The 27,462-nt window shown below is 40.2% G+C and overlaps 1 protein-coding gene across 1 annotated transcript in view; it reads right to left on the reverse strand.

Annotated features, from left to right (window-relative positions):
* The window catches only part of ITGA9 (integrin subunit alpha 9), a 242,072-nt gene that overhangs the window by 69,330 nt on the left and 145,280 nt on the right, over window positions 1-27,462 (reverse strand). The window contains exons 19-23 of the mRNA XM_032102630.1: window positions 10,238-10,324; window positions 8,804-8,883; window positions 5,491-5,580; window positions 2,657-2,765; window positions 688-795 (exon numbers count right to left, since the gene is read on the reverse strand). Coding sequence (XP_031958521.1) covers window positions 688-795; window positions 2,657-2,765; window positions 5,491-5,580; window positions 8,804-8,883; window positions 10,238-10,324 — 474 coding nt within the window. The remainder of the gene's footprint in view (window positions 1-687; window positions 796-2,656; window positions 2,766-5,490; window positions 5,581-8,803; window positions 8,884-10,237; window positions 10,325-27,462) is intronic.

The raw sequence follows: 27,462 nt of genomic DNA on the forward strand, positions 1-27,462 counted from the left end.
TACAGTGTAAATGATGGTATTTTTGTGGTCTAACAAAGGCTTTGAAATAAATAAATAAATAGATAAATAAATAAATATTAGAAACTAAATTTAAGAATTTGTCTACCACAGTCTATGTTGAATTTCTTTGAAATTGACACAAAATAGTCTTTTGAAAAGCATTGTGTTGAAAGAATAACTTCCTCTATTATTTACGTTTGTTAAAAGAACATTCAAAAAGAGCAAATTATAACATGGACTATAGCAAAACAGATATTGATAATGTATTCAGACCTAGCTGATGACCAAGAAAAAGCCCAGGGAATCTGAGTCAGCTTGATAAAGCATCCTACTGATAATACATCCACCATTTCATCCTCCCTCAGTCAGGGAGAACTGATTAAGAGACAATCCTCTTTGCAGGTGTGACTTGTGGAAGTATTCTCTATATTTCCTTCCGCATTAGCCTGACCTAGTTTTACACAGCATTGCAGGAAACCAAGAACATACAACCAGTTGTCTTTGCCCTAGGTGAGGGAGAACAGTCAACAGCTGGAGGGGTACAGCTACTGAAAATCTGGCCACAGATGCAAAGACCCTTTGTGTTAAAAAGCAACTGACTCACTGAGTTTGGTGGACTTCTTTTGTTTTAGTCATCAGTAGGTCTCAGTGCCTCTCTGCGCTCAGAGCACATCGTAACATACTCACCATCATCTGCTGAATATGAAATATTTCGTCTCCAGTGGCAGAGAGGCGGTTTGGAATTGAAATGTTAAGAAAAGCTCCAGGAAGAGTGCTTGGTCCAGCATTGTAAACCTGTAAGAGAAAAAATGAATACAAATAAAATTACATACATGACTTCTCATAAATGGGAAGCTACTATAGATTCAGAGCTGAGTACAGGTAAATTTGAAGAAATACAAGTACTTTGCAGGTTTTTCAATGTTTTCAGACTAAGACTTATTTTTCAAGGGTCAGAATGAAGTCAGAGGATTAGCTTACCTAACAGTCTTCATGTACAGCTCACATATCAAAGGAGAAGCAGTTTTGCAGGATAATTGCCAGTCATCAATACAAAGGGCTTGTAATAGATCCAGTTACAGCAGCGAAACACAGCATCAGTTAATTTTGGCCACATCACTAGAGTTTGTTATAACAAACCATCCATATATTTTGCCACATCAGGAACCCATCTAATTGCCATGTGAAGTGTAATATATAAGTAACTCTTGAATAATGCTGAGATGCTATGAGGTATTTATTGAAAGCTTCTTACACCTTTTTAGTGTCCTCATCTCTTCCCTGTACTGTACTCTTCCCTTCCCTGTACTCTTATCAGTAGTGTTATAAATATTTTGATACTGGGGCATTTAGCAAGCCTGAATTCCTAGCACAGACATGTGTTTGTCCTCTTGGATAAAGGCTGCCCACTCCTCTGCTCAATGACCATGCCACTAAAAAGAATTACTCCTCCACTTTTAACTTGTGACTTCATCTAAGATGTGGCATGTGAGTAATTAGGGCTCTTTACTCAGCATATGAAGAAAGATGAAAGAGAAACAAATGGCAGCAGCTTTAATCCTATGGAAGTGACATGCCCTGTTTGCAATTCTTGTCATAATATATTCAGATAAAGGACATATGCCATCCCTGCACACTGCAATAATGGTAGCCAATCAAGAACACATTGTACAGTGTTGTAGCAGGATGCTCTGCCTGAGTGGGGGTAAAACAGCTCAGACTAAACCCTATTTGTGAAAGTTACCCATGATGGATGGAGAAGAGTGGTCACACTGCTTTTGGTATTAAAGACTGCTGAGACCAGGCTGACTCATCAGTCGCAAAGTTAAACATTCAGACAGCATTTCCTGACAAAAACTGGTACCAGTGAGGATGTAACAGGCAAAGTTTCTGATAAAGGAATCAACAAATGATAGTACAGATAACTTGTCTAAAGCTGCTAGCCTAAAAACACATTAATGACAGTTGATCACTTTACACTATAAAAGCCCAGTTCCACTTTTTATCAGCAGGGACTTCTAACACACCACTTCCAGGAGAGTGTGGAGATTCTTCCCTTTAGTGGAGATGTCCCTCAAGGTTTCTCCTTGAGGCTGAGCAAAAGAGATTTGCCCACAGTAGTTGGTATGAGTGAGTAACACCAATCTCTACTTAACAATTATTAAGCTTTTAAATTATTGATTTAATAAATAGTGCAAAATAGTATTAGTAAAACTATCTATATTGTGTGGTAAATAATTCTGATTACAGTATTTTAGTCTAGTCACTATCATCATCAATTTAAGTAAATAATTTATGTTATGAATGTAAATATATTTTGTTTTGTCATCCTTAATCCTGCAGGAAAAAGTTACACAGTCTCTATTTCATCTATATAACCTTTAGACAAAAACAGTTGAGCAAGTCTGGGGCTAGAATTGGATCCAGTTACACCTAGTCTCCTCTCTGAGAAGTTTAGAAAGCAAGGGAGTCCTTTCTGAACCTCATAACTCAACAAGAGGCTCTTCTTTATAAACCTCATCCGAAGCTCCCATTCTGCCCATGACTGTGATTTGAAATCATGCACAAAAACCCATACCACACTCAGAATTAAATAGATACAAAACAAGAATGTGCTGTCAAGCAGGAAAGCAGTCAAAATAAGGATGAGTTTTACCTGCAGTGTGAAGTTAAGAGACTGGAAAAGGCATTCATGGTTTTCCAACTGAACAAAGTTGGACGCTTTCACAGAATCACCATAGAAAAATGAAGTAGGGAAGACTTCTCTGTAAGATCAAGACACAGATATAGTAAGCTGACTTTGTGACCAAAATGAAATATATTTGTGTCTAGCTGAATTGCACCCCTTGCTTTCTAGTCACATGAAATTCTATGGGACCATTTAACATTAATCTATTTTTGGTGATTTGATTTCCTCTTGGCAACATTAGACTACACAAGTGGCATCTCAACTGACCTGGGTTAACATCCCATCAATGAAGCAGACTTCTTTTGATTACTTATCCCTTTTTCTCCTTTCCTATCACAAAACATCCTCTCTGGGATCCCCTGCCATGGATGATTTGTGCAAGCTTGGATTAACACAGGAAATCATTGCACTGCCAAGTTAATCTGAAGCAACAGTATCTAAGAGGAATACTTTAAGATACATATTCACTAAAATAACATTGTAATTTTATTTAACATTTACATAGCGTTTCAGGAATAAACACTTGGTTAATTACCGAAGTTTTACTACCTGTATTGTTAGCAGATGGTTAAAGGAAAGAGTAGAGGGAGGTAACCTGCTTTTAACTAGAGTGGAGCAATCCAAGTTTCCTCAACCACTATTATAATCTAATCACACAATAAGATGCAGTAGGATTTTATCAGAAATTACTTTGCAGAAGCAAAACACAGTACCTGAAAATCCTGCAGAAGAGGACTAGGAGTGCTTTAAGCACCCTTTAAGTCTCCTTCAAATCTCAGGCTGTTCCACTGTCTGGAAAGGGTCCTGGTGTAATTTCAGACAAACCTTAGTCTTCTCTACTGCCTAAAACTCTGCTTCCTTTCCAAGTTGTCCTTTGGAGTCAGAGCATTTTGAGACAGGATTTTAAGCCTGTTTAGATACATTTCCTTTTTTCCTGCCTGCATCCTATGCCAGGGATTGATAGGGGAAACAGTGAAAGATAGATTTTCTCCTCCCATTTACAGTGTTGTGCCAGAAGATTTCTCCCCAGTACAGTACAAGCCATTCTGAGCTATTTATAACCAGGAATGAAGCTTGCTCCTCTAGATTCAAATGTAGGACAATTAAGCTAATAAAACAAGCTTCAAAAAGATACTGTCCAAGAAAAAGAGCACTACTAATGTTACCATGCCTGGGAATGTGCCCTCCAATAAACCCAACTTTTCTCTGCCAGTTGGACTTTTCTGTGAACTTCAACTAACTAAGCCTCATCTATGAGAAAGAAAAATATAATCCACACAGGCACTTGGGTGGGGCTTATAAATTCAGAGACCTTGTGCTTCAAAAAGTACATTTTGAAGAGAAAGAAGAGAAACCAATTTTTATTATATTTTGGCATGCAGTATTCTGTAGGTAACAAACAGAGACCTAAAGACAGAGATGAAAGCATTCATCTCCATAAAGCTGAACAAAAATCCATCTGTATCAAAGCACCAAGAAACAAGAGTTAAATTTCTAAAGAATTTGTAACAATGAAAGCATTCAAAAACTTCCAGAACATGCTGCTGAGACTGTACTCTCAATATAGAGGAGATTTTTGTCCTTGCTGGTCATCTTGTGAGGTTTGACAGCACACTTCCTTTCTCTGAGCAGGCTCAAATATACCTTTTACCCATTCTGACTGATGTTGGCAGTAATTAAGGATTTTATTTCTATCCAACAAGATGAGCTTTATGAGGCAAAACCCAGCCTAGGCCTTGAATCTGAGTTTATTCAGCTTTTCAATCCAATCACATGTCAGTGCAGGTTAACTTTTTTCTACACATGTAGCATAGTGGTCAAGGGTATATTTGACTTCTACTGATGCCAACCTGCACTGGTCATTTAGACAATACGAGTAGTCTGGAAGTTGCCATAGATGGTGGCTAAACCAGACACTGACTCTCTGGGGGCACTGTTGATGAGTTTTTGCTTCTCCAGTTTAGGAATTAATGCAAACTTTCTCGGTGTACATGAATGCTAATACATCTTCTGTGACCAGGTCCCCCAATTTCAACTCAAGCACTGTTTATGCTAGAGAATGGTCTGACTGTTGAGACTGACCACAAAGCTTTCATTCAAGGCATAAGATCGTGATGTCAAGTGGAAGGGAAGAGCCCCAAGTACAAAGGCAGGAATTTGCATGTGTGCAGCCTAAGGGAGAGAACACAGTGGCTACATGTTATACAAGTATTTCAGTCAAAGTGTGAGTGATGCTCCGCAGTTCGTACTCAGATGCCTCACAGACTAGGGAATAGAGGAAATGGAAAAATAAACAGAAGCAAAAACAAATTCTGTTTGTGAAATTAAACAGAAAGGCAAACAATTAGACTTCACCAAGCTCCTTAAAATTCCAGAACATTTAACCATAACCTTTGGCCTGGTGACTTTCAACCATTTCCTTAAAGCCATGCCCTAAGGAACGAGACGTAGTTTACTTGTTATTTTTTAATTTAAGGTCCACCATATCTACAGCATCACTTGAATTCAAACATGATTACTAAAATAAATTTGATGGTAACTAATTAGCATTAATTAGGAAGTAGTGAGAATGAGGTAGTCTTGGAATGAATAAAATTTCCAGCTATTGAATGAGATTGAATGTCCAGAGTCTGGGACACAAGGAAAAAGCAACAGTCTGGCTACATGTGAACAAAGAGAAGAATTAATTTTTTCACTGGAAGACACTCAGATGTTATTCTTAGGATGATGGTGATGATGATGATGATGATGATGATGATTATTATTCTTGTTGTTGTTTTCATTTGGTGACTGGTACTTACCCACTGATCGATGAGTCCACTTCATGCATCAAGGGCACTGACAGGATTAGAGTATTATCATGCAGATATTCAGTGTGTTCTAGGTTTCCACTATGACAGAAAGGAAAAACAAACGTACTGCAAATTGACAGCCTTTGCAATATATCACAGTTTCACAGCTACCATCTCTCTGCCTTGTACTCTGAGCCTCTCTATTTGAGATACCAGCTCCTTAAGAATGTTCACCCAACCTTGGAGAGGGCACACACAAAAAGCATGAATTTTGTGGCTGGGACATGAACAGGCTCATAACAAAAAAATGAATATTGGAACAAAGTGTGAATTCAAATGTCTATGGTAACTACAGCAGCGATCATACACAGTGGAGAGAAACAAGAACATTTAGACTTCCATGCAAGGGTTCATTTTCTCCCAGTCTGATTGCACATCAGTTTGTGACAGATATACACACCTCACAGAAGGACTTGACTCACTAAATGAAAAAATGCTTTCAGTGTACCTGCATTGTACCATAGCACTGCAAGCAGTTTTTGGGCAAGACCCTCGTAGTGAACTGGCCATAATCTCTCAGCAATTCCACCCTCTCTTTCCATCTCTTCCTGTACATAGCTGCCAAAATGAAAGCACTTCTACTTTACATTGTCAAAGGCAGTTGCCTCAGACGGTCAAAATCAAAAAGAAGAAAGAGAAAAGTGAGCAATTATCTCTCACTTGAGTCAGTTTGTTTCAGTGTGAACACTTTATGTATGAAGTCTAGGAAAGGTTCTTGAAATGCATATCTAGCATGCAAACCTGCAACTATTCTAATTCTGATGATGAGTGTGCTTGTTGGGTGACAGCTCAGAACAACAATCTTGAAAGATTTGTTACATATATTTTCAATTTCTTCAGCAGTGACTCTGGAATCACTTTTTCCTTGCAGTTTGTCGGATTTACTCACAAATCAAACTGGCAAAACAAGATATGATCATATTTATTTGAGGACAGTATCACTGAGGCAACAGCAGGCAGTAAATTCCCAAGTGATACCATGCAGGTTATGAGTTGCTCAGGTTACAAAAATAGAGCCTTCTGGCTACGTACCTGCTTAGATACAGCTCAGCTTCCTGCAACTGACACATTTCCTATGTCTGCTGATAAAACTATGGCCCAGATAGAAAACCCCACAAACTTTCACTCCTGGGACAAAATGCCGCTTAATAAAAGCTTTTCCTCTGAACAGGCTCACAGAAGAGTCCAAAATGGAGACATTTCTCATCCAACATAAATACTGAGATACCATGGTGGCAAACAGAATAAGCAAGTAGAATTCTGTACAGTGTTCATAGGTAAGTTCTTATGTGTTTCAAATGGAGTAAAGGTACTGTCAAAAAAGGAGAACACAACTCAGTGAATCTAGCTCTAGAAAAACAGTTCACACCTGGAAGCAAAGAAGAAGGTTTGTTGCTTCTTTTAAAACAACCAAATAGTGTAAGAGCAATAAAATGCAATGTTTACTTCTTTCTCCAATTGTTTCAATAGCGAACCAGTCTCTTGTAACAGATTCTACTGCCAAATTTGCAGCTACACAGGACAGGCTCAAGCAGACACTTGAAGGGCAACCCTTGCTTTCCCATGACAGTGTGACATAGCTTCCCTGTTCAGCTATTTCTGCCAGACTAGCTCCAGTTCTATGTGGAAACAATGCCCTCGCCTATTGCGGTCTGACTGCAGCACAGATACTTTCTCTCCATTTCCCTATCAGTGACTTTACCTCAGGGCTCCCTGCAACTCTAATGGTAGAAAGATTTTGTTACACTTATTTGACAGAGAGTGAATTGAACAATTTGCCTAAAGTCACAGAGAAAATGAGGGTAATCAGCATCGAGACCTGCACTACTCTCTTTGGAGGTTCAGCTGAATCCTCCAAAACATAACTATCCTCTCTCATCCTTCTACAATGAGAAACTTTCTTGTAATATCTCTAAGCATTCACTCAATGTGTAAAACTTACTGTTTATTTCTTTGCTCATCTAAAGGCACAGACTAACACTTCTCACTGGTAGGGTACAGAAATACAAGAAGTGATGTTATAGAGGGAAGTCCTGTGCTATCCAAGGTCGGAAAACACTGGCTGGGCAAATTTAAAGCACTGCTGACCCATCTTTGCACTAGCTGGCATTCACCTAGCAGATACTGATGTCTCTGACTGAGAAGCACCACAGGATCATATGAACACATGATGAACTTCTGATAGAGAATAAAACTTTGCTAGCATGCAAGACATGGTGACATGTCTCACTTTCAGGGTCTCATACCAGTCCCACATGCTGCAAGGATCTTGGTCTCACCTACAGCTGTTACTGCAGGGGAGGATTATGCCTTATGAGAGCAGTCACTCTGCAGCTGCTACATCTCATCTGTTTGTAGAGGTGTCATCCCATCTGGGAGGAGAATTCAAGCTGAAGATCCTGATTTGGATATGTAAGGATATGAAGTTGGCTCATTCACACAGTAAATGGGAGCAGGAAGTAGTCAAATACCCAACACATCAAAGCAGCAGCTCATGGCCAATGTTAATGCAGCTGTGCATTGGTTCCCGTACAGATATCGACAGTGCTTGTGACTGAATCACCCATGCAGTCTGCTTCTGCATGGTACATCATCTTAGAAGGCAGAGAGCATGTGTCACACCTTTTATTCTGCCCAAGATAAAATGCCTATGTATGCCATGTTGCAGAGCTAACTCCAGCATGTATGCATACTTGGCATCACCCTACTTCAATGCCAATTTCAAGTGCCCTTCGGGAAGTACCCTATCCAGATGCTTTCCACAGTTTGTCATAGCTCACTGAAGAACCAGAGGGGTACAAAATAGATCCGTGACTATAGAACCTATGAGTGGGATCCTTGGCCATCTGATTAAAACATTTATCTTTTTTGGTTTGCATCCTAGCATGTTTATTTCATTCAAATGCTGGAACAAATGGGTCTATCTTGTGTTGATCATCAACCGCAGCTGAGCTGAGCTTGATACATGGCCCAAAGAGATGGCCACTGAAACACAAGAGCCTTTCAACTGAGAGAATACAGAATGATCCTTCAGAATTGCAATTACTTGGCAAAGAAAACCTATGTATGATCCTACCTCATTTTTCAGGAATCTTCAATACATAGTTCCTCTGCATCACCAAAACACATACATTTAGCCCCAGTAATTTAACCTAATTTACTACACATATGTATATCTACAGCTATATCATGCAATTGTCAAGCACACATAATACACACTTCATGTAACAAAGAATATCCAGATGTAAAAATGTCCCCTTACCTTTGGGCAGTGACAAGGAAGGTAAGTGTTTCTTCCTGCCCAGTCAAGTGGCTTGTGTCAAAGATCACACTGAACTCATACTGCGCAAAGAAAAAGCAGTATTTAGAGACACTGCGTATTGTTTGAAAATGTATTTGTTCTGAAACTTCATTTATATTTTACTGGCCTAATTGTACAAAAGTAGCATATTTTGATACATGTAAGAGAGCTTCATCTACTGCAAATTATTTTTAAGTCTTAGTAATTGTGTTTCTCTTCAAATACTATATAGTTTGTCTTTTCCTTCATTAAGAGACGGCCTTTACTAGAATTGCCATTCAAAGGTATTTCTTGAGGAGATCATCTGCCTGGGAATAAGTCTTCCAGTACAAGCAGATCACTACCCGAAACCATCTCAGCACTGCTCTATATGTCATTTGCTGATGAAGAGATTTTTGGGGGAATAAAGTTCACACCACAGGCCTGCACAGAGACTTGGAGAAAGTGGCAGAAGCTAAAGCAGCATTCAGGACACCCATCATAATGGGTGAAAACAAGTGCTAATTTTGAAATAAGAATTTTACTTTGATGAATAACTTCTCCATGTGATTTTTCTGCCCAACTCCAAAACAGACTTCAGCCAAGTGAAACAGTGTAAAAATTAATTGTAATTTCAATGGGGTACATTCTTACATTCTAGCTAGTATTTTGCACCTGCATGTAGTTTTTCAATTCCATTTAAAATATTCTTTTACTTTTTCAAAATAGCATGAAACAGTCAATAAAAAACCAGAAAACAAAAACTTTTATATTGGGTCAAATGATGCATCAATTCAAATGGAAAGGATTTGCTTTTGAAATTGAAACTTTCTGAAAAATTTCAGACTTTTTTTTCAGGTCATCCTTAAGTTATTCCTCATTTTCTCACCTTTCTGGGTTGGTCATTTATACAGATCAATTTAGCAGCAGAAAGAACCCAGCTGGATTTTAAACATTATGAGATAGTGTATCTTCTCTTACAGAACAAAACCCTCTCTAAAAAATCTACCAGAAGACCATAATATGAAAAAGCCATTAGTACATTTTCCTTGTAATTTGTATAAATCCAGATGCACTTTAATGTGAAAGAAGACAAAAAAACTCACAGAAACAACATAAGTAAGATGGAGAGTCCTTTTCTAGTTTTCTGCAGAGGAAGCAGAACTGCAGCTACAACTCTTGCACTATTTTTCAAAGCCATTTTATTGCAGTGCCCAGGGCACTGTCATTGGCTCTGTCTGGAGGGAAAGAGGACAGCTAGTCCTCTGTAGCTGTGAAAGGCTCCAATATCTGGGTTAGAAAGCTAGAGAAAGTACCAATCACAGACGTTTAACAGAGCAGTTGACTTCCCAGCCACTCCTTGGAGACAGAGGTAAATGAACCATTATTCTGCAAATGCAAATGTCACAACGTTACCCTAGATTTGGATCTCATGAAAGGAAATCCCACACTGCACTTGAGGAAATCTGACTCCAGTAACTCACAAGTAATGCCCAGCTCCTCCTGCAAGAAAATAAAAAAGAACATGAGATTACAGATTTGGGGAGAAAAAAAAGATTGCTAAGAAACACCAATGTGATGAGGTACTACAGAAAATTAAATATTTCCCATCATAGCACCATATTGTACTTCCTTATTCCACATCAGTCAGACCAGCATTGGGAAGAAGATAGCCATCAGAACCTTTCTCTGAGAGATAGATCATAAGGAAATACTGAATGACTAAACACATTAGAGTCAGGGGATCAGCCCAAATTCTTGGACAATTCAGTTCTTCCCTCTGTTTACTAAAAGAAAGCTTTCAAATGATCCAGAATATAGGTTTTCCAAGGTAGTTTTTCCAGGTACCTGTACCATAAAGAGAGAACTGCGTTGGGAGACAGTGACCAAACCATGCCATACACAGATGCAGAAGAGAAAGTTAATCTGGTCCTGGCAACATTCAATGCCCTGATCTCTTGCTCTGGTCCACAAGATGAGTCATGCTGGTATGGATACTAACCTTCTTTAATGAGACAGTGGTGGCATAGATAAAGTAGAGGAATGAGCATCTCCTGATGCTAAACACTGACTATGGATATTGTCAATAATTCAAATGCAAAAGGTTAGAGCAGCCCTATCCTGCTTGACTGGTGACTCCACTACAACAGAAGTACTTCTGTTGAATGGAGAGTGTTTCATTGCTCCATAAAATAAGTGCCTAGGTCCAGATGAGCACATTCTCATCACCAGATTATCAGGGAACAGTTTAATACTCTGCCACTGTGGGCACGTCCATCTCACTAAACTTTAGAAGTGTGATTCAGCTCTGGAATCTGATATACGCTTTTAAGTGCCTACACAGCAAGTGACTGCTATGTGATCTACATGTCACTGTAGTCCACTGTAGTCAAAGGATGTAGAAAACAGTCCAGGAGACCAAATGCAGGTGTTTAACTTAGACTGGGTTGGATACCTCTCTAGGCCCTGCTGTTGATTAGATCATCACCCGAACTATAGTACTTATGGTATGTGCTATAATACAAATGCCTAAATTTTAGATATCTCAATCTATAAATTAATTTTATTCCAGACATGCAGCTGAGAACCTCTTTGCTACAGAACTGTTGTAAAGTATTTGAACCTTGATAGTGTGCCCCAGCCAAACCATTTTTAGTTATTTTTACCAGAGCCCTCAGAGTGAGACCAGGCTAGAATTACCCTCACTGGCTTCACCTGGCATTTCCACCTTCAGCCGCAGCACATCAGCCCCAAGAGGGTTTTTAAGCTCCAGTCTGAAAGCTCAAGGAGAGAGGTTTATATCTGTTCGCTGTCCTTTGCTGTTGTGTTTTTGGATTTTGTGGACTAACTTGGCTGCTGATCACCGAATGGGTTTTGTTGTTGTCATCATCTCGATGCTGCTTGCCTGGGCCAGGAGCCCCACCTGTTAGAGCCCTCAGGAATTCTTCAAGGACTGAAAGGTAAACTGTGCTAAAGTGGGAAAGAAGAAGCTGAAAAACTAAATACCAAGACAGCAAGGAATAGACAAAAAAGGACTGTGCTGCGCTAGATTAAAACCAATCATATTATCAGAAAAGTGTGTGCAGAGCTCATGGACAAAATAGAGAAACCAATCAAGCAATGTGAGATCTCATGCACAGCAGTTGCAAAATGTATATGTACTGTATTATGTATAAGTAGGTAAAATGTATAAGTAAGTAAAATGCGTAAGTACTGTGTTATGTAGAATTTGTAAAAAGTGTAAGTAAGTAAGAAAATGTATAAGAAGAGTGATATGTATATGTATAAGTAGTATAAGATAAGCAAGTGAGGTGTATAAGTAAGGTATTATGTCAAAGTTGTGAGATGTGTGAACACAGGAGTATTTTAAACAATAAGACGCTTCTGTGTAATCATATTGATTCGTTGATCAGAAGGCATGAGTTCTCTCACAGAACACATGATTTATTTGACCTATTTTCAGCATTTATAGCAGTTTGCAAAGCTCATGCTCTGTTTCCTTATGTACATTTCCTCAGTTACTTCAAATATGCATTTAAAAGTTATATTCTCAGCTGGAACAAGCATGAGTGGAAGGAGCTTCCCAAACCATGCACTTGGGTTATACACATCTCCAGGAAATGCCTCTCTGCCTTTCACATTCTGACCTGAGCACAACATTAGTGCTCTACAGACATTTAGCTTCAAAATCATGGTTCAAATCAGGGCACATATTTCTAGAAAATGATAGATCAAATACTATCTTTCTTAACTGACTCAGACAGTATTTCACTGGTTTCATGAGAGGTAAAAATAATGTAAGGAAACAATCAGTGCATACCTGGAGATGCCTAATGGAGTGACATTACTGCAATACTACTAAAATGCTAGAGGAGTGGCCTCCCCATTCAGGAAAATACATTTCTCTATGGATTTGCTTCCTTGCAATCTTTAGTAGGCTTCTATTTCTGGAAATATGAAAAATGGCACTGCTTAGCAAATCAAATATGTAGTTTCAGTAGTACAGAGATGCCATCCACTGTGTTAGATTTTTCTCCTCTAAATGAACACAAAACAGAAAAACAAGTGCTTCATGGGTGAACCATCCCTTCCACTAGCATTTTCCTCTCAGGAATCTGAATGGTTCTCAGTTTTATGAGAGGGATCAAAGGAACACAAAGTCTGAGCAGCTGCATAACTAAATGAAAAATTTCACAGCTGTTTCCCCTGGAAACGTTCTTGGTTGTTCAAATGTCCCTTGCTAACTGGGGCAAACTGTGAACTCTCTTTCATCAACGCCTAGCCTGTGTTCTTTCAAGAGGGGTTTCTAATTACATAGCTGTCCAGTATGGTGACAGTGACCAGACAGACCCAAGAGACTGTCTCCTCTCCTCAAGGCCATATCCCTTCAGAGATGCCAAAGGACAGGCTAACTGAGAGAACTCTCATATTGATAACAGAAGAAGAGCATTCCTTCTTCATTTTGCACATTGATGCCTTTGCAGACCAGACAGCTGGCAGATGCCCATAGTTTTATTGCCTTTAAAAGGAAATGACAAGATAATGTTGCATTGGTTGGTTTTGCTATTGTTGCTTGGAAAAGCTTAACAGATGCAGGAAGATTGACTTGAATGACCTTCTGTCTTCATTAGCGTACCGTCCAGTTTAATCATTAATATTAATACAACATTACTGAAGTTCAGAGTGGAGATTATGAAAAGAGTATTCCCTGAGAAGGTAGTTGATCACAGTAACAGGCTCTCCAGGAAAGTGGTCAGGGCACCAAACCTGTCAGAGCTCAACAAGTATCGGGACAGTGCTCTTGGTCACGGTTTAATTAGGGAGTCCTGTGAGTAGCAGGGAGTTGGATTTAGTGATCCTTATGGGTCCCTTCCACCTTGAGTGATTCCAGTAATGGTCCACAACAAAACATTTCAATGCTAGGAAACAGCAGAAGTAAGTTTGGCTGCATCATACTGGTTCAGCCTTCCACAAATTTATAAATTAAAGGCTACCCAGAAAACTTTTCCCATGAACTCCTTGGCTTGCTCTGTGATTAAGATGGAGAAGCTCAACTAATGAGTAAACATTTTGGTTTTCCTTGACTGCGCACTGTTTGGCTTCAGGCTTTAATTTCAGTCTGCTGTTCTGGAGGCAGAGAAAATTGTTTCTTTATGTGGTTTCCTACAGCGGTCAGCTCTCTAAACTCAGTTTTCACACTGTTCCAGGAGGCTGAAGGGTTGGTGCTGTCTTATCTTACAAATAGGGAACAGCAGTGCAACTCAGGGCTTACGGAATTTGCAGATACCACTTCTCGCTGATGTTAGGTCATGGTTTTAGTGAGCAATGCTTCTCTATGGCTATACAACCCATTTGAGAAACTCAGCTTACTGCATGAGCTTCACAGCAATTTCTAGTTTGCATAGAAAACACAGCCAAAAGGGTTGGCCGTTTCCCTTCCGGCAAGACAGTGTGAAGCTTTATCTGGAAAACTTTCTTTCTGAAACATTTCAGAGTGTTATATACTCTTAGTCAATCACATAAATAGTCAGATAATTAGTCAAATGACTGTATTATTACTTCATAGCAAATGTTGACCTGCTTCAGAGAAATATGAAGCTCAGGCTGGCTCACAGTCTATTTCTCTAAGTTCCTTATCACAGAAAAAAAAAGGTTCCTCATTATTATAACATGAGCAATGAAACAGTCAAGTTCAAGATAATGAAACTGCCTCAGCTTCATCTTGACTAACCATTTTCAAATCAGACCCCATATGGGTTTTTTTCCAAGTGAGTCTTGCATAGCTCGTAAAGGATGACTTACTGACTAGCCAATATAACCTGACCATTCTCTCCCTCACTTATGTCCAACCTAAACCCTTCAATCTTCCTGACCCTCATCTAGCAGTTCACATAATTATATTCTGTTTTTATTTTTTCTACCCTTAGTGTCATTCATTTTTTACCCAAAGGTAGAAAAACTGCCCTGAACTGATGTTGGCCTTGGCCCCAATCCAGAGTCATCACTCCGCTTCCTCAACTTGCTCTCCACTCATCCCCACCCAGGACTGGCTGCAAGTTCCTTGCCTAGAACATCTCCTTAAATAATCATCCCCACCCCACTAACTGCCCTTCAACACTGGTACTCCAGTACCAGGCTTTTATCTATCTGACAACTCTTCTACCATATTATGACTATCAGCAAAAGCAAACATATATAAAAGTACAGGTCATTTGTGCCATTTTGCATTCACCAGTGTTCTCACAGAGAAAGTGTGAATTCAATTATTCTAACACTCAATTATGCCCTGCCAGGTCTTTGCTCTTCTAAGCACACAAGCTATGAGTACATACTGCATCTGCAGTGTCAACAAGGAGATGCAACAGAACAATACTAAACAGGCAAAAAGGATATGCCAGATGTGGCTCTCAACAGAAAGTTATATTAATTTCTGAACTTAAGGCAACTTCTGTACTTCTCTGAATTCTGCTGGCTATCTGCACCAGAGTTCACTTCATACTTCTAAAAACTCTTCTGATTACCTGTTATTTTTTAAGGAACTTTTGACTAAAACCACCAATGAAAGGCACTGAAACTTCATAGAGGAATTCTTAAAATAATCTGAATAATTTTAAAAGGGAAAAAACCTCAAGTTGCTAGAAAATACATTTGCCAGCAGTTTATATTTCTCTTTCCTTAGCCATACTCAAATTAAAGGTCTTTTTTATTGTTGTTGTTTAGATTGAAAAAAATCCTCCTCGCAAATCTTGGCTACTAGTGCATACATTCTGATGAGAAAATGTCCTGGCATTGATAATATGTTGGCAGAACACTCCTGTTCTGATGATGTTGAAAATTTACTTAACTTGTTAGGGTTTTTCTTGTGATGATGTTTGTTTTCCAAAGGATACAAAAGCAGAATTACAAGAGCGAGTACCGAGGAACCCTGCATTTGTTGTCAGAGCACACACTCTTGTTACTGCTTTCCTTGTTGTTACTAGTTTTCTTGCTCTATAATGCCTGTCTGTGAACTGGTGCACTTGACGCCATAGAGGATCATGAGCAGTATCCTCATACAAGAAGTCTTAAAACAAATACCCTAAGAAAATATCACAAGGGGAGGGCTACTTGCACAGTCCACCTTATGCTATGATAAGTCTCAAAACTTAGGTACTAAGCATCTACCTGCTATATCCTCTCTGGCATACAGACTTTATCCCCACTAGCTGTTTGGAAATTCTCTGACCTGCACCAAAGGTAGAGACTTACACTGGGTGCTTGGAAAATTTGCTAAATTTGTACAGTTTTTTTATTCTCATCATAGACCCTGACTAAAAGGCATACTTATACCTCAGTAATTTCAGTGTGAACTTTTTGTGAGAAGGGACACTTTCCTAAATGAGAGTTTATATGAACACCTGGAGGTTTTGTTCCACACAACAGGACAATTACATAGACTTGACCTGCATTTTAAGAGCTTCTTACTTTTGAGAGATATCACAAAACATATGTCTGTTCTGGTAATCTGCTTCCTACACACGTGGCTTGCAAAGCTGGGTAGAACAAACATGTCAGGAACCTAAAATAAAGGCTCATCTCTTGATGATGTTTGAAATGGCTCCTTCAAATCCCTTTTCATGATCTTGGTCTAAGCCCTTCAGCTGTGCTATCAACAACTCATGAATTTCTCTAGGGTTTGGAAAGCAAAATTTTTGTTTTGCTCCTACTTATCTCTCCCTGCCTTGCAAATCTGTAAATGTGAATCTCTTCACTGAGGCTTCAAGGATATAAAGATGTACCAATTAATTTAACAGCCACCTCCTGAACATACTAATGTACTTTCTTTCCACAGCAAAGTGAGGCACAAAAGATGGGGGTCACAGTTATCCACATATACAGTGCAATTACAGATGCCTGAGCTCATAAAAGGTTAGGGATATTTTTCAAATAAAAAGTCTGGCTCTGACTGAGTTTCCTTATGACTGACAGCAAGTACAGCTCAGAGTAATTTAATCTTGGAGGCCCCCTCGTGCATACAGCTTAGTTATTCTAAGACAAAATTCCACAGGTACCACACTTTCCTCCAAAATAGTGCTTCATAGGATATTTTAAAACTGCAAGAACACAAAGAGGATTAGTGGTATTACTGACTGGGAACTGACTGGCATTATGCAATAACTCAAGATCATCTGAAATTACTGAAATGGTGCATCTGATATACCTCAGACACTGTTCCTCTGATTATCATCCTCAAAAGCCCTTTAAGCCTCTCTTTTCTTCAGATAACTAGCAGTCTGATGTCTGCTTTGTGTCTTTGTCAGCCGTACTCTCTGGTAACTGAGCAGACAGTATTTCCTCTGTGTTTCTGGGCTGGACCTTGCCACGCACAGACCTTCCCCAACTCCATTAGTTCACAGCCAATGTCAAAGGCATCAGGAATTCACTTTCACTTGGAAATCTCAGTATCTCACAAAATGAGCCTGCAGTTTTGGGGTTTGGTTTTTTCTTCTTTTGCTCATCTGTTACAGGAGTTCTAAATGCACAAAGCCTTCAAACAGCCCCTGCCATCAGTTCCCAACTCTCTCAATACTGCACAACTCAGGGATTGGATGGGGGGAAGCACAGAGAGAGCTGTGCACAGTGTTGGGATGCACTGCTTCTCTGAGATCAGCTTCCTAGGCAGTGTCGATGGCACTCAGTGGTGGCACCAGGCCACCTGGGAAGGCTACAGTGCTTCTCACAAACTGTGAGTATACATTGCAGGTTGGGGGAAAAATTGTCCTGTTACTGATAGTAACTCTGAAGATAGACTGCAGTAGTCAGCACAGGTGGCCATAGCTTATAAAGCAATCATGGGTCCAGGAAATAGTTTCATGTGCATTTCAAGGAGTTTCTCCTCTCAGACTGAAAATCCCATGAGTTTTGTTCCACTTTTTGGAAACATAGTTTACTTGCCAACTTCAAGCAAGCACTTTGTGGTCAGAAATTCTTCTGTGTAAAGTTCTCCACTTGCCAAAGCAAAGTGGGTGATGGAATCACTCAAAAGGAGGAAAAAGATGTTCATGATGGAAAGAAATTAAGATGTCTCTTTTAACATAACAGTTCTGGATCTCGAGCTTCAAACATTTATTCTCTTGTAAGTAATTTCCAAACACAGGTGGAATGCCAGTAACAATATAAATAACATGAAGGCCAAGTCAATGATAAATCAGCATCAATAGCAACTATAATAGGAAAACTAATGTTAATCATTACCTGCTGGAAAAAATATTACAGAGAGGGAGTTATAGACTCAATATAAACTTGCTCATCTAGACATTGTCATGAAACTAGCATTAACCTAACCTCTTGAATGCAATGATTAAAGAATACTGGATATCAAATCAAATTATAAAATAGAATAAAAGGATTTTGTGTGTGTACCGCAAAGGTCTGTTTTAAAGATATCACAGGGACTGAAAGTTTCCCTTTATTTTCAACATATAGATACTCCCCTAGCAAAAACCACATCAAGAAATATGAATGTCACACCCCGTAAATTCTGTGAACTGCTGTTTCACCAATTGACCCTCACCATCCCAGTGCTTAATGAGCAAGCAAAACTACATACCTGAGTATGCTGACATGCACACAGCCAAATGCACTTATGAAGATTTGGGGCATCTGGACCTGTATTCTGATAAGAAATCAATCCTTTGATTCATTATCAAAGAAAATAAATTTGAGAGGGGGCTGGGGAACCTTAACAGTTGTTTGATAAAAAGAACTAGAGGGGAAAAAAAAATTTCCTTTGGCATTAGGGAGAAATTTCCTGTCCTAGTAAATGCTGTAGGCACACCCCACTCCAAAACCATCAAGCCTGGCTTCAAACATCTTGGATTTGCTCCTTATTTTGAAAAAACGACTATTTCTGTATGATTAATTAAAGCCTCTCACCTCTTCTGTTTCTTCCCTGGATGGAACCTATTTTATAGATAGCTTACTGATCCCATCCAACACAGGAAATATTTGAGTAAAAAGGGAAACACAAAATTTTTTTCTATTTAATGGATATTACCAACTCTCTCATAAACTTTTATTTTAACTGGTGAAAAGCTATTGCAGCAAATTTTTAAAGCACAGAACCTCAGAAGCTGAAGAGGCAGCAGAAATTGTTCATTCAGCTCAAATGAGTAAGCCCCAAAACAATTTTCAGAACCAGTCAACAAAATCAATCATTTTTTTTGTTTCTCCCATCTTTTAGGGGATGTACAGGGCAGGTGGTGAAACTATAAGGAGGAAGGGAGAAGTTCTTCCTGAGAAGTTCCACCTCCTTTGCTGCCACGCTCTCATTTTAACAGACCAATTAGACTCACAATGACTTTTGCTGTACAACACTAGCTAAATATTTCCTTTCCCTGCTTGCTGAGAACTGCTGAACTTAGTTTTTTCAAGAAAACAATACAGGAATGTAGGGGTTTGGTCCAAAATACTCATTACTGTTTATCTTCTGTGAGATAAGAATTAGGAGAAACACAAAGCAGGCACCAAACTTGAAAGAATATAAAGAAGTTTATTAACAGACCTAAAAGAAGAAAAAAAAATCATACCACACCTTCAGAACTCTTCTCCTCCCCCCACCTTTCTCCCTTCTCCAAGTGACAATGTAAAAAGACAACCCTTGAGATGTTCAGTCTGTTTACCACTTCCATAATAACTTTGCTCAGTCCATTTAGGAAGAGAAGTCTCTCTTGCCCATGCTATGAAAACATTATCACAGCGAGACAGCCGCCCACTTCCAAATAACTTTGCTCAGTCCATTTAGGAAGAGGAGTCTCTCTGATCACGTGAGTCCCTTCCCTCAACTTGCAGCTTTTCCCGCAACTGCTTTCGAGGGTCCACTCTTGAAGTTTTTTGGGGTACAATTTTAAGGTTGAGCCATTCAGAAACAAAAGTTCTCTTCACCCATCTCTGGGAGCATTTCATCTCTAAGAACAGAGGCCCTTCTCCTTCCCTGGGAGCAAAGGGTCTTCCTCATCTTCATCATTAGGACTATCTCTGGGAGCATCTCTAGGGACTGAGGTTTTCTCCTTTCCCGTTTGGAGCAAAAGTCCTCATCGCTTCCATCTCTCCCTGTTCAAACTTCTCATGAAATTACAGCTGCGTCAGCATCTGCCTATCTCAGTGCAGGTGCTTTTGCTTACGAGTTGAACGCTCCACCCCCCATATCTTCATGAAATTACAGTGGGTACTCTGATGCATCATAGCTTTACAACAGAATTTCAGCTTTAAGCATCTCCTCTTTCTCTTCCCTCAGGTTTTCAGCTCTTCACAGCACTAAAAGGGTTAATCTCACCTCGGCCTTGCAGCTGGAATGTTGCTTATCACTGTTGGTCACATGACCTCCGCCGGACAGTGGTGCAGCTTTAGCTGATCTTGGCAGAACTGGAGAGGGGGGGGAAGCCGAGCCGCTCTGGCTACCCACAGCAGGGCTGTGGGGGGGGTTCCACGAGTGGAACAGGGCCCATCGGCTCCAGGATGGCTGTGGCCCGGCCCGGCCTGGCCCGAGCAGGGCCTGGGCTGGGCCCTCTGGCCCCCGCACGGAGCCCGCAGCCACCTGTCCCAGCGCCGGAAACGAGACAGAGAGACTCTGCCTCGGGATTTGTTATTCTTAAGTGTGCATCACAGAGGCGGTCACAACTTTAAGTGGCTTAAAGAATTGTCCAAATTCAAACTGGCCAGCTGATAGGTTCTGCCAAGTCATAGAGGAAGCTGTAAGCACCCCTTTGCAAGAACATCACTTCCAGGACTATGCTTGCTAACCCATGACATCACCAAGATACACTGTCCCCATAGAGCTGTTAAATCAGCTGACCCTTGTTCATTGTGAGGATGGCCACATTTCAACTATGCTGTTTGGCCAGGCTTGACTCTATGACCCTTTCCCATATGTGCTCATGTACAGCTACACAATTCTCCACTATAGAAAGTACTTAGAATCATAGAATCATTAAGGTTGGAAAAGACCTCATCAAGTCCAACCTTTGGCCAAAAACCACCTGGTCGACTAGACCATGGCACTAAGTGCCACATCCAGTTCTTTCTTGAACATCTCCAGGGATGGTCATTTCATCACCACCCTAGGCAGTACATTCTAATGTTTAACAACTGTGAAGAAATTCTTCCTGATGTCCAACCTGAACCTTCCTCCTGTCCTGTTGCTGGTTTCCTGGGAGAAGAGGCCAACCCCCACGTTACTACAGCCTCCTTCCAGGTTGTTGTAGAGAGTGATAGGGTCACCCCTGAGACTGCTTTTCTCCAGACTAAACAACCACAGCTCCCTCAGCCTCCCTCGTAAGACTTGTGCTCCAGACCTTTCAAACAGCTTTGTTGTCCTTCTCTGGACATGCTCCAGCACAGAGCACACTCTGGACACGCTCTTTCTTGTAATGAGGGGCCCAGAAATCGACACACGATTTGAGATGTGGCCTCAGCAGTGCTGAGTAGAGGGGGAAAATCACTTTCCTGGTCCTGCTGGCTGCACTATTCCCAATATAGGTCAGGATGCCATTGGCTTCCTTGGCCACCTGAGCCATGTTCAGCTGCTGTCAAATCAGTACCCACAGCTCATTTCCTGCTGGGCAGGTTTCCAGCCACTTTGTCCCCAGCCTGTACTGATGCATGGGGTTGTTGTGACCCAAGTGCAGGACTTGGATGTTGGCCTTGTTGAACCTCATACCACTGCTCTCAGCCCATCGATCCAGCCTGTCCAGAATCCTATGCAAAGCCTTCCTAATGTCCAGCAGATCAACACTCCCTCCCAATTTGGTTTCATCCACAAACTTACTGAGGGTGCACTCAAACCCCTTGTCCAGATAATAATACTGAAGAGGATTGGTCCCAATGTTGAGATCTGGGGAACACCACTAGTGACTGGTCACCAAGTGGATGTGCCACCAATCACTGACAAAAAAATAGATACTTAGGTACAGAATGGGAAAAATCCACGATTCACATAAACCAAAGCATGACAAAAAGTTGCCTACTTAGTAATGCACTATTACTTTGCCAATCAAGATAAAACCTTTGCTCATAAAAATTTGAAGACATGCCTTTTGAAAACACTGCACTGGCTAGCAAATATGCCAATATACTACCAAGCATAAGGCAACTCCTATGTATTCAACCATGTCCTCCAAGTTCCACATACAAAAACAAAGTAAAATCACAAGGAAAATGAAAACTAAGGGAAAAATCAATTTCTGACTCCACACTGATATATTTAAAAAGCAATCATAAGAACTATTACACAAAGTATCTCTGACACACATTCAGCTAAATTCAGCAGTAATTTAGATTGTGCTATTCTCACAAAAAGGCTTTTCTCTATAAAACTGCAGAAACTTTGTTTGATTAAATGCCTGTCCAGACATAATGCAATTATCTAGAAAAAAAATTCAGTCTTAAGACTCAAGAAAAAGCATGTGCAGAATTATACACCGTTTCTGTATTCTTCATGCCCTCATATGTATATCCAAAATACATATACTGTTGCAATCTGTCAGTGTATTGCATTTGATTACACCTTTATTTAAAACAAAATGTGAATGAACATGTTTTTATTTAATCTTTATTATTCCTTCATTATCAGTGCATAGGAATATTACGATAAGCTTAATAACAATAGTGCATTCTTGTGTGTAAGTCCATGCTCTCCAAAAACCCAGGGAAAAATTAGAGATAAGGAAATCATTGGGACAAGAAAGGGCTCTGGGGTAAGCTTTCCTTCATCTCATTTTACATGTAGATAGATGTATACATGTGCTCTCACACATATATATTTCACACTACTAAATTGTGGCTGCATGTGGCTGCATGCACTGTTAACATAGATTTTTTTTTTTAATTATTACAGAGGAATACTCTGGTGGTTTGATCCTGGCTGGATGCCAGGTGCTCACCAAAGACAATATATCATTACCCTCCTCAACTGGGCAAGGGAGACAAAATACAACATAAGGTTCATGAGTTGAATAAGGACTAGGAGAGATCATCAACTACCACCACTGGCAAAACAGTCTCAACTGTGGGGAAATGAATTGAATTTATTACCAATCATAATCAGAACAGATTAACGAGAAGTAAAACAAATCTTAAAAAAACCCATCCCTCTACCCCTCCCTCCTTCTTGGGCTCTATCTCCTGCTCTCCGAGTGCCACAGGGAGATGGGGAATGGGAGTTATGGTCAGCTCATCATATGCTGTTTCTGTTGTTGTGTCCTGCTCAGGGAGGGGAGTCCTACCCCTGCTGCAACATGGGGTGCCTCCTACAGGAGACAGTTCTCCATTAACTTCTCCAACATGAGTCCTTCTCATGGGCTACAGTTCTTCACTAACTACTCCAGCATGGGTCCCTTCCACTGTGTGCAGTCCTTTGAACCGTCTGCTACAATTGTGGGTCCCCCACAGGGTCACAAGTCCTACCAGGAATCCTGCTCTGATGTGGGCTCATTTCTCCATGGGTATGCAGATCCCTGACAGGAGACTGCCCCAGCATGGGCTTCCCATGGGGTCTCAGCCTTTTGGGCATCCACCTGCTCCAGAGTGGGTCTCCTCCAAGGACTGCAGAGGCACAGCTGCTTCACCATGGTCTGGACCATGGGCTGCAGAGGAACCTCAGTTCTGGCACCTGAAGCACTTCTTGCCCCTCCTTCTCCACTCATCTTGGTGTCTGCAGAGTTGTTCCTCTCACATGTTTTCACTCTTCTATGGCCACAATTACTTCTGCATGATAACTTCTTTCCTGCTTAAATGTTATCACAGAGGTGTTACCACCATCTATGATTGCCTCGGCCTTGACCAGCATCTTGGAGCTGACTGACTTTGGACATGGGGGAAGCTTCAAGCAGCTTCTCTGAGAAGCCACTCCTATAGCCCTCCCTGCTACCATGCAAACCCAATAGTTATACACATTTTTAGCTGACAACAAATATCTTTAAAACATGCTGCTCCACAAATTAGAAGCAGGAAACAAAAGGCAGAAATCAAACAAATTAGCCAATATTCATTTTCTAGTGTTACTTCTGAAAGCATGAATAATATATGCCTCGATATACTGTAAGACAACCTTCTGTGTGTAATGCTTCAATTATAATGAATATTGGTGTATTCAGCTGCAACACAGCTATTCAGTCTGAGTGTTACAATGAAATGCTTAAATTCATAACGACTTCAGAAAATGAATTCAAGTGTCATCAACCACACAAAGTCAGAAAAAGTAAACTAAAACCCTTACAAATAATTTAATGCACACCCCTAAACTCCCAATTAAAACCAAGTACATAATGAGGAAATACAGTCAATAAAATCAAGCCTTACCCTACCCTTCTGTCCTTTCCATCCTTCGCTGGTAGTAATTTTCAAGTGTAAAGAATAACATTAAGGTAATAACAATGATAATGAGCTTGGCACTGGACATTTTCCTGGAATTAACAAATCTTAGCTCAACATAAAATCCCCCAACAACCAAAGCCAAATCTGAAACCCCAGGAAATGCCTCCTTGAGACACACACAGATTTAGGCATTTTGGTTTTTCTCTTCCAGAAACTCAAACACAATTTGCATTAAGATATCGTCCCTGAAAAACCTTATAACATCATAAATACCTCATAATCTAGGGACAATGCTGAAATGCAAAGGTATAACCCATTACCTGCTGCACTGGGATATTGAAACAGGCTTATATATTTTCCTTTCTTTAGAAGAAAAGCTTGGCAGATCACTTGCAATGCTTTAAGAGGTACCATTCTACTTTATAGAGTAGATTTTTAGTGCACTCCTCCTTCTCCCTTGCTAAGTGGAATTCACTGTGTCTGCATATTGTCATGGCCAAAAGTCAAGCGCAGGTTTTCTGGCCTCCTCCCAAAGGTAGGCTGGCAAAGCGCTGTTGTCTGGAAATGTGCCTGGCTCAGCATCCCCTGCAGCCTGCCTGGGTGGGGGGTCCACAGTGAAGAGGAGGTCCCCTGCTCACCCCCAGAGGCTGCAACAAAGCCAGCTGAAATACTTCTCACTCTTCCTCCCTGCTATGTTCAATGCCTCTGGTTTTGATGAAACACCACAGGAAGCTCCCTCTCAAAAAAACAAACAAAAAACACAAACTGAAACTAGATTTGGGGCCTCCTTCAGATGGTGTTTAATGTGCCTGCTTCTGCTAACAGGAACACAGATTGATATAAAACCCACAGAAAGGAAAGTTTGTGATTTCTTAAGCAGCACTGGCCCCTCCTTTGATTTTCAGCTAAAAACTTTTCACAACCTTACTCATGTTTTTGACTGTGCAGCTGTTTATTTTTAGTCTTTCTACAGCAAAACTGTCATTGACTTCAGAGAGCATATACCTGAAGTATGCTACATGATCATGTCTTGTGCTTAATAAGATTAAAGAGGGTTTGGGTTTTATCCTATCAGTTTCACAGGAGAAAACTAAACAACTAGGTGAAAGAGAACAATTGGCACTACTTCCAGCCACAGAAGACCATGACTACAACATTCTAAAGGACTAAGCAATGCAAATATATATATGTATATATACACATGCATATTATCCATATAATATACATGTTTATATATACTGTAAAGATAGAGAAATATATTTGTTTACAATTCTATTGGGTTTTACACCAGGGGTATAACTTATCTTCTGACAGCATCTTGAGATGCCTATTTGAAAAATGACCAAGAGAAAATCCTGCCAAAACAGAACTAACCTTTCATACCAGAAACTCAATAAACTTTAGGCTTCAAGTAACAACAAAAATAACCCCCCGTTTCTTGCTGTAATGAAAGCCACTGAAAGCTGTGCAATTCAATTCTTATTTAGGTCTTTTGCAGAAGATGTTGAAGTTCAGACAATTCTAAGCCTCATCCTAAGAACATAGGAGATGAGTCCCACAGATTTCTCACTTCAAACATTGGCAAGTCTTTGTCCACTGAGTTTAAAAGCAAAACATGATAATGAAGAGAGACACTGGGACACAGGAAAGTCACTGGTGGTCTTTGGGATCCATAGGGACAGCATAACCTTTAAATAAGCATATCCAAGATAAGTATATTCAGTTCACTATATACTGGGCTTTATCCTTTGTGAAGGGTTTTTACCTTTCTCCTAGTAATGCAGTTTATCAAAATAATAGTCTAAATTGGGGTGGATGGATCTCAGCAACAGAGGCAGATAATTCCCTTCGCCAAAGCCACCTGCCATGACTTGGCAATGCTGGCTCCCAGCTCTGTGCCGCTCCTGAAAATGTGCAGGGAGAAGCAGTTTGGCTGATGAGCTGTGGGCCACTCAGAGACTGAAACGGGGTGAACAGCTACTGCCTGTGGCTCACAGAGCCCTTCTCCACCTCCTTGAAGAGGTCCCATAAGCTAAGTGCTTTGGATGTCCTTTTCCCTCCCTCATCTGGATGGAAACCAGGACCTCTGCTGATGCCCAGACATGGAGAAATGCCACATTGGGTGGTACACAGCAGGTAGGTCAGGATTCACTGTGAATGGTCTTTGCTATAGCACAGGCTTCTGAACCCCTACAAAAAGTACATCTCACATGACTCTATTCATCCACACAGCTGTTCTTCCTTTAGAAAATCATTCCCCTGGCAGACCTGTGAGAAGGGCAGAACTAGGCAGTCACATAAAACCTCCCTTAATAATCCGAGCCACACAAAGCATCCCAGGATCTTCCTCAAAACCACTACATATATATATGTATATATATATATATATATATATGTGTGTGTGTGTGTGTGTGTGTGCGTGTGTATATATATATATGTATAGGACCATAGAATTGTCAAAGTTGGAAAAGACGTCCAAGATAAACAGGCAAATTAAAAATCATTATGAGCTACTTCCAGGACAAACACTTTCCACACTGTAACCCAAAGCACAGCCCCACATGATCAGCATAAAACTTGTCCATGTGTATAACAATCAAACTCACACAGGTTCTTCCAACACTGAGCAGAACAGGATTTAATGTAAAATCACAGCTTCTAAACCACTTCCAGTCAGGATTATCCCAGAAGACTTGGGGATTTTTCATTCTATTCGTTCCGTTAATTTGTTTTTATATATATGTACCCCGCATATAAGCCCCAAATATCAATATTTCTCAGATCTACATGATAAATCATAATATAGGAGAAAAATTTAAAAGGCTCAAACGCCTACTAACTACACAAATAAACCAAATCTAGAATGATCATTCCCTGATGATAGGAATGATACACAAATCCTGAGTGGAAAGTTTGGATCAACAGTCTAGCCTTCAATTCCTGCCTGCCGTGAGCAGGGGGATATTACATAACTCTAATAGCCCCTGATATGAAAAAGCATTGCTCCTTACTTATCCCTAGGGAAGCAGAAAAGTTGTGGGTTTCATTGAGTATCCACAGAAAAAAAACCAAAAATAAACAATGAAGTCTGATGGCTTGAGCTGCACATCTTTTTTCTTCCCAGTTAAGAAAGTGGACAATTTTCTCACAGGGATACAAAACATTTCGGTGCACTCTGGAGCAATAGTTGACCATTAGATCTGCAAAAACAGAGAGGCAACATATGGCACGGCTACTGTCACACTATTCATATTCCCAAACCCTGGCAATAAAAGCTTTTTCTTTCCTGC

Source organism: Corvus moneduloides, chromosome 1, assembly GCF_009650955.1.
Source record: "Corvus moneduloides isolate bCorMon1 chromosome 1, bCorMon1.pri, whole genome shotgun sequence".
Classification (NCBI taxonomy): Eukaryota; Metazoa; Chordata; class Aves; order Passeriformes; family Corvidae; genus Corvus; species Corvus moneduloides.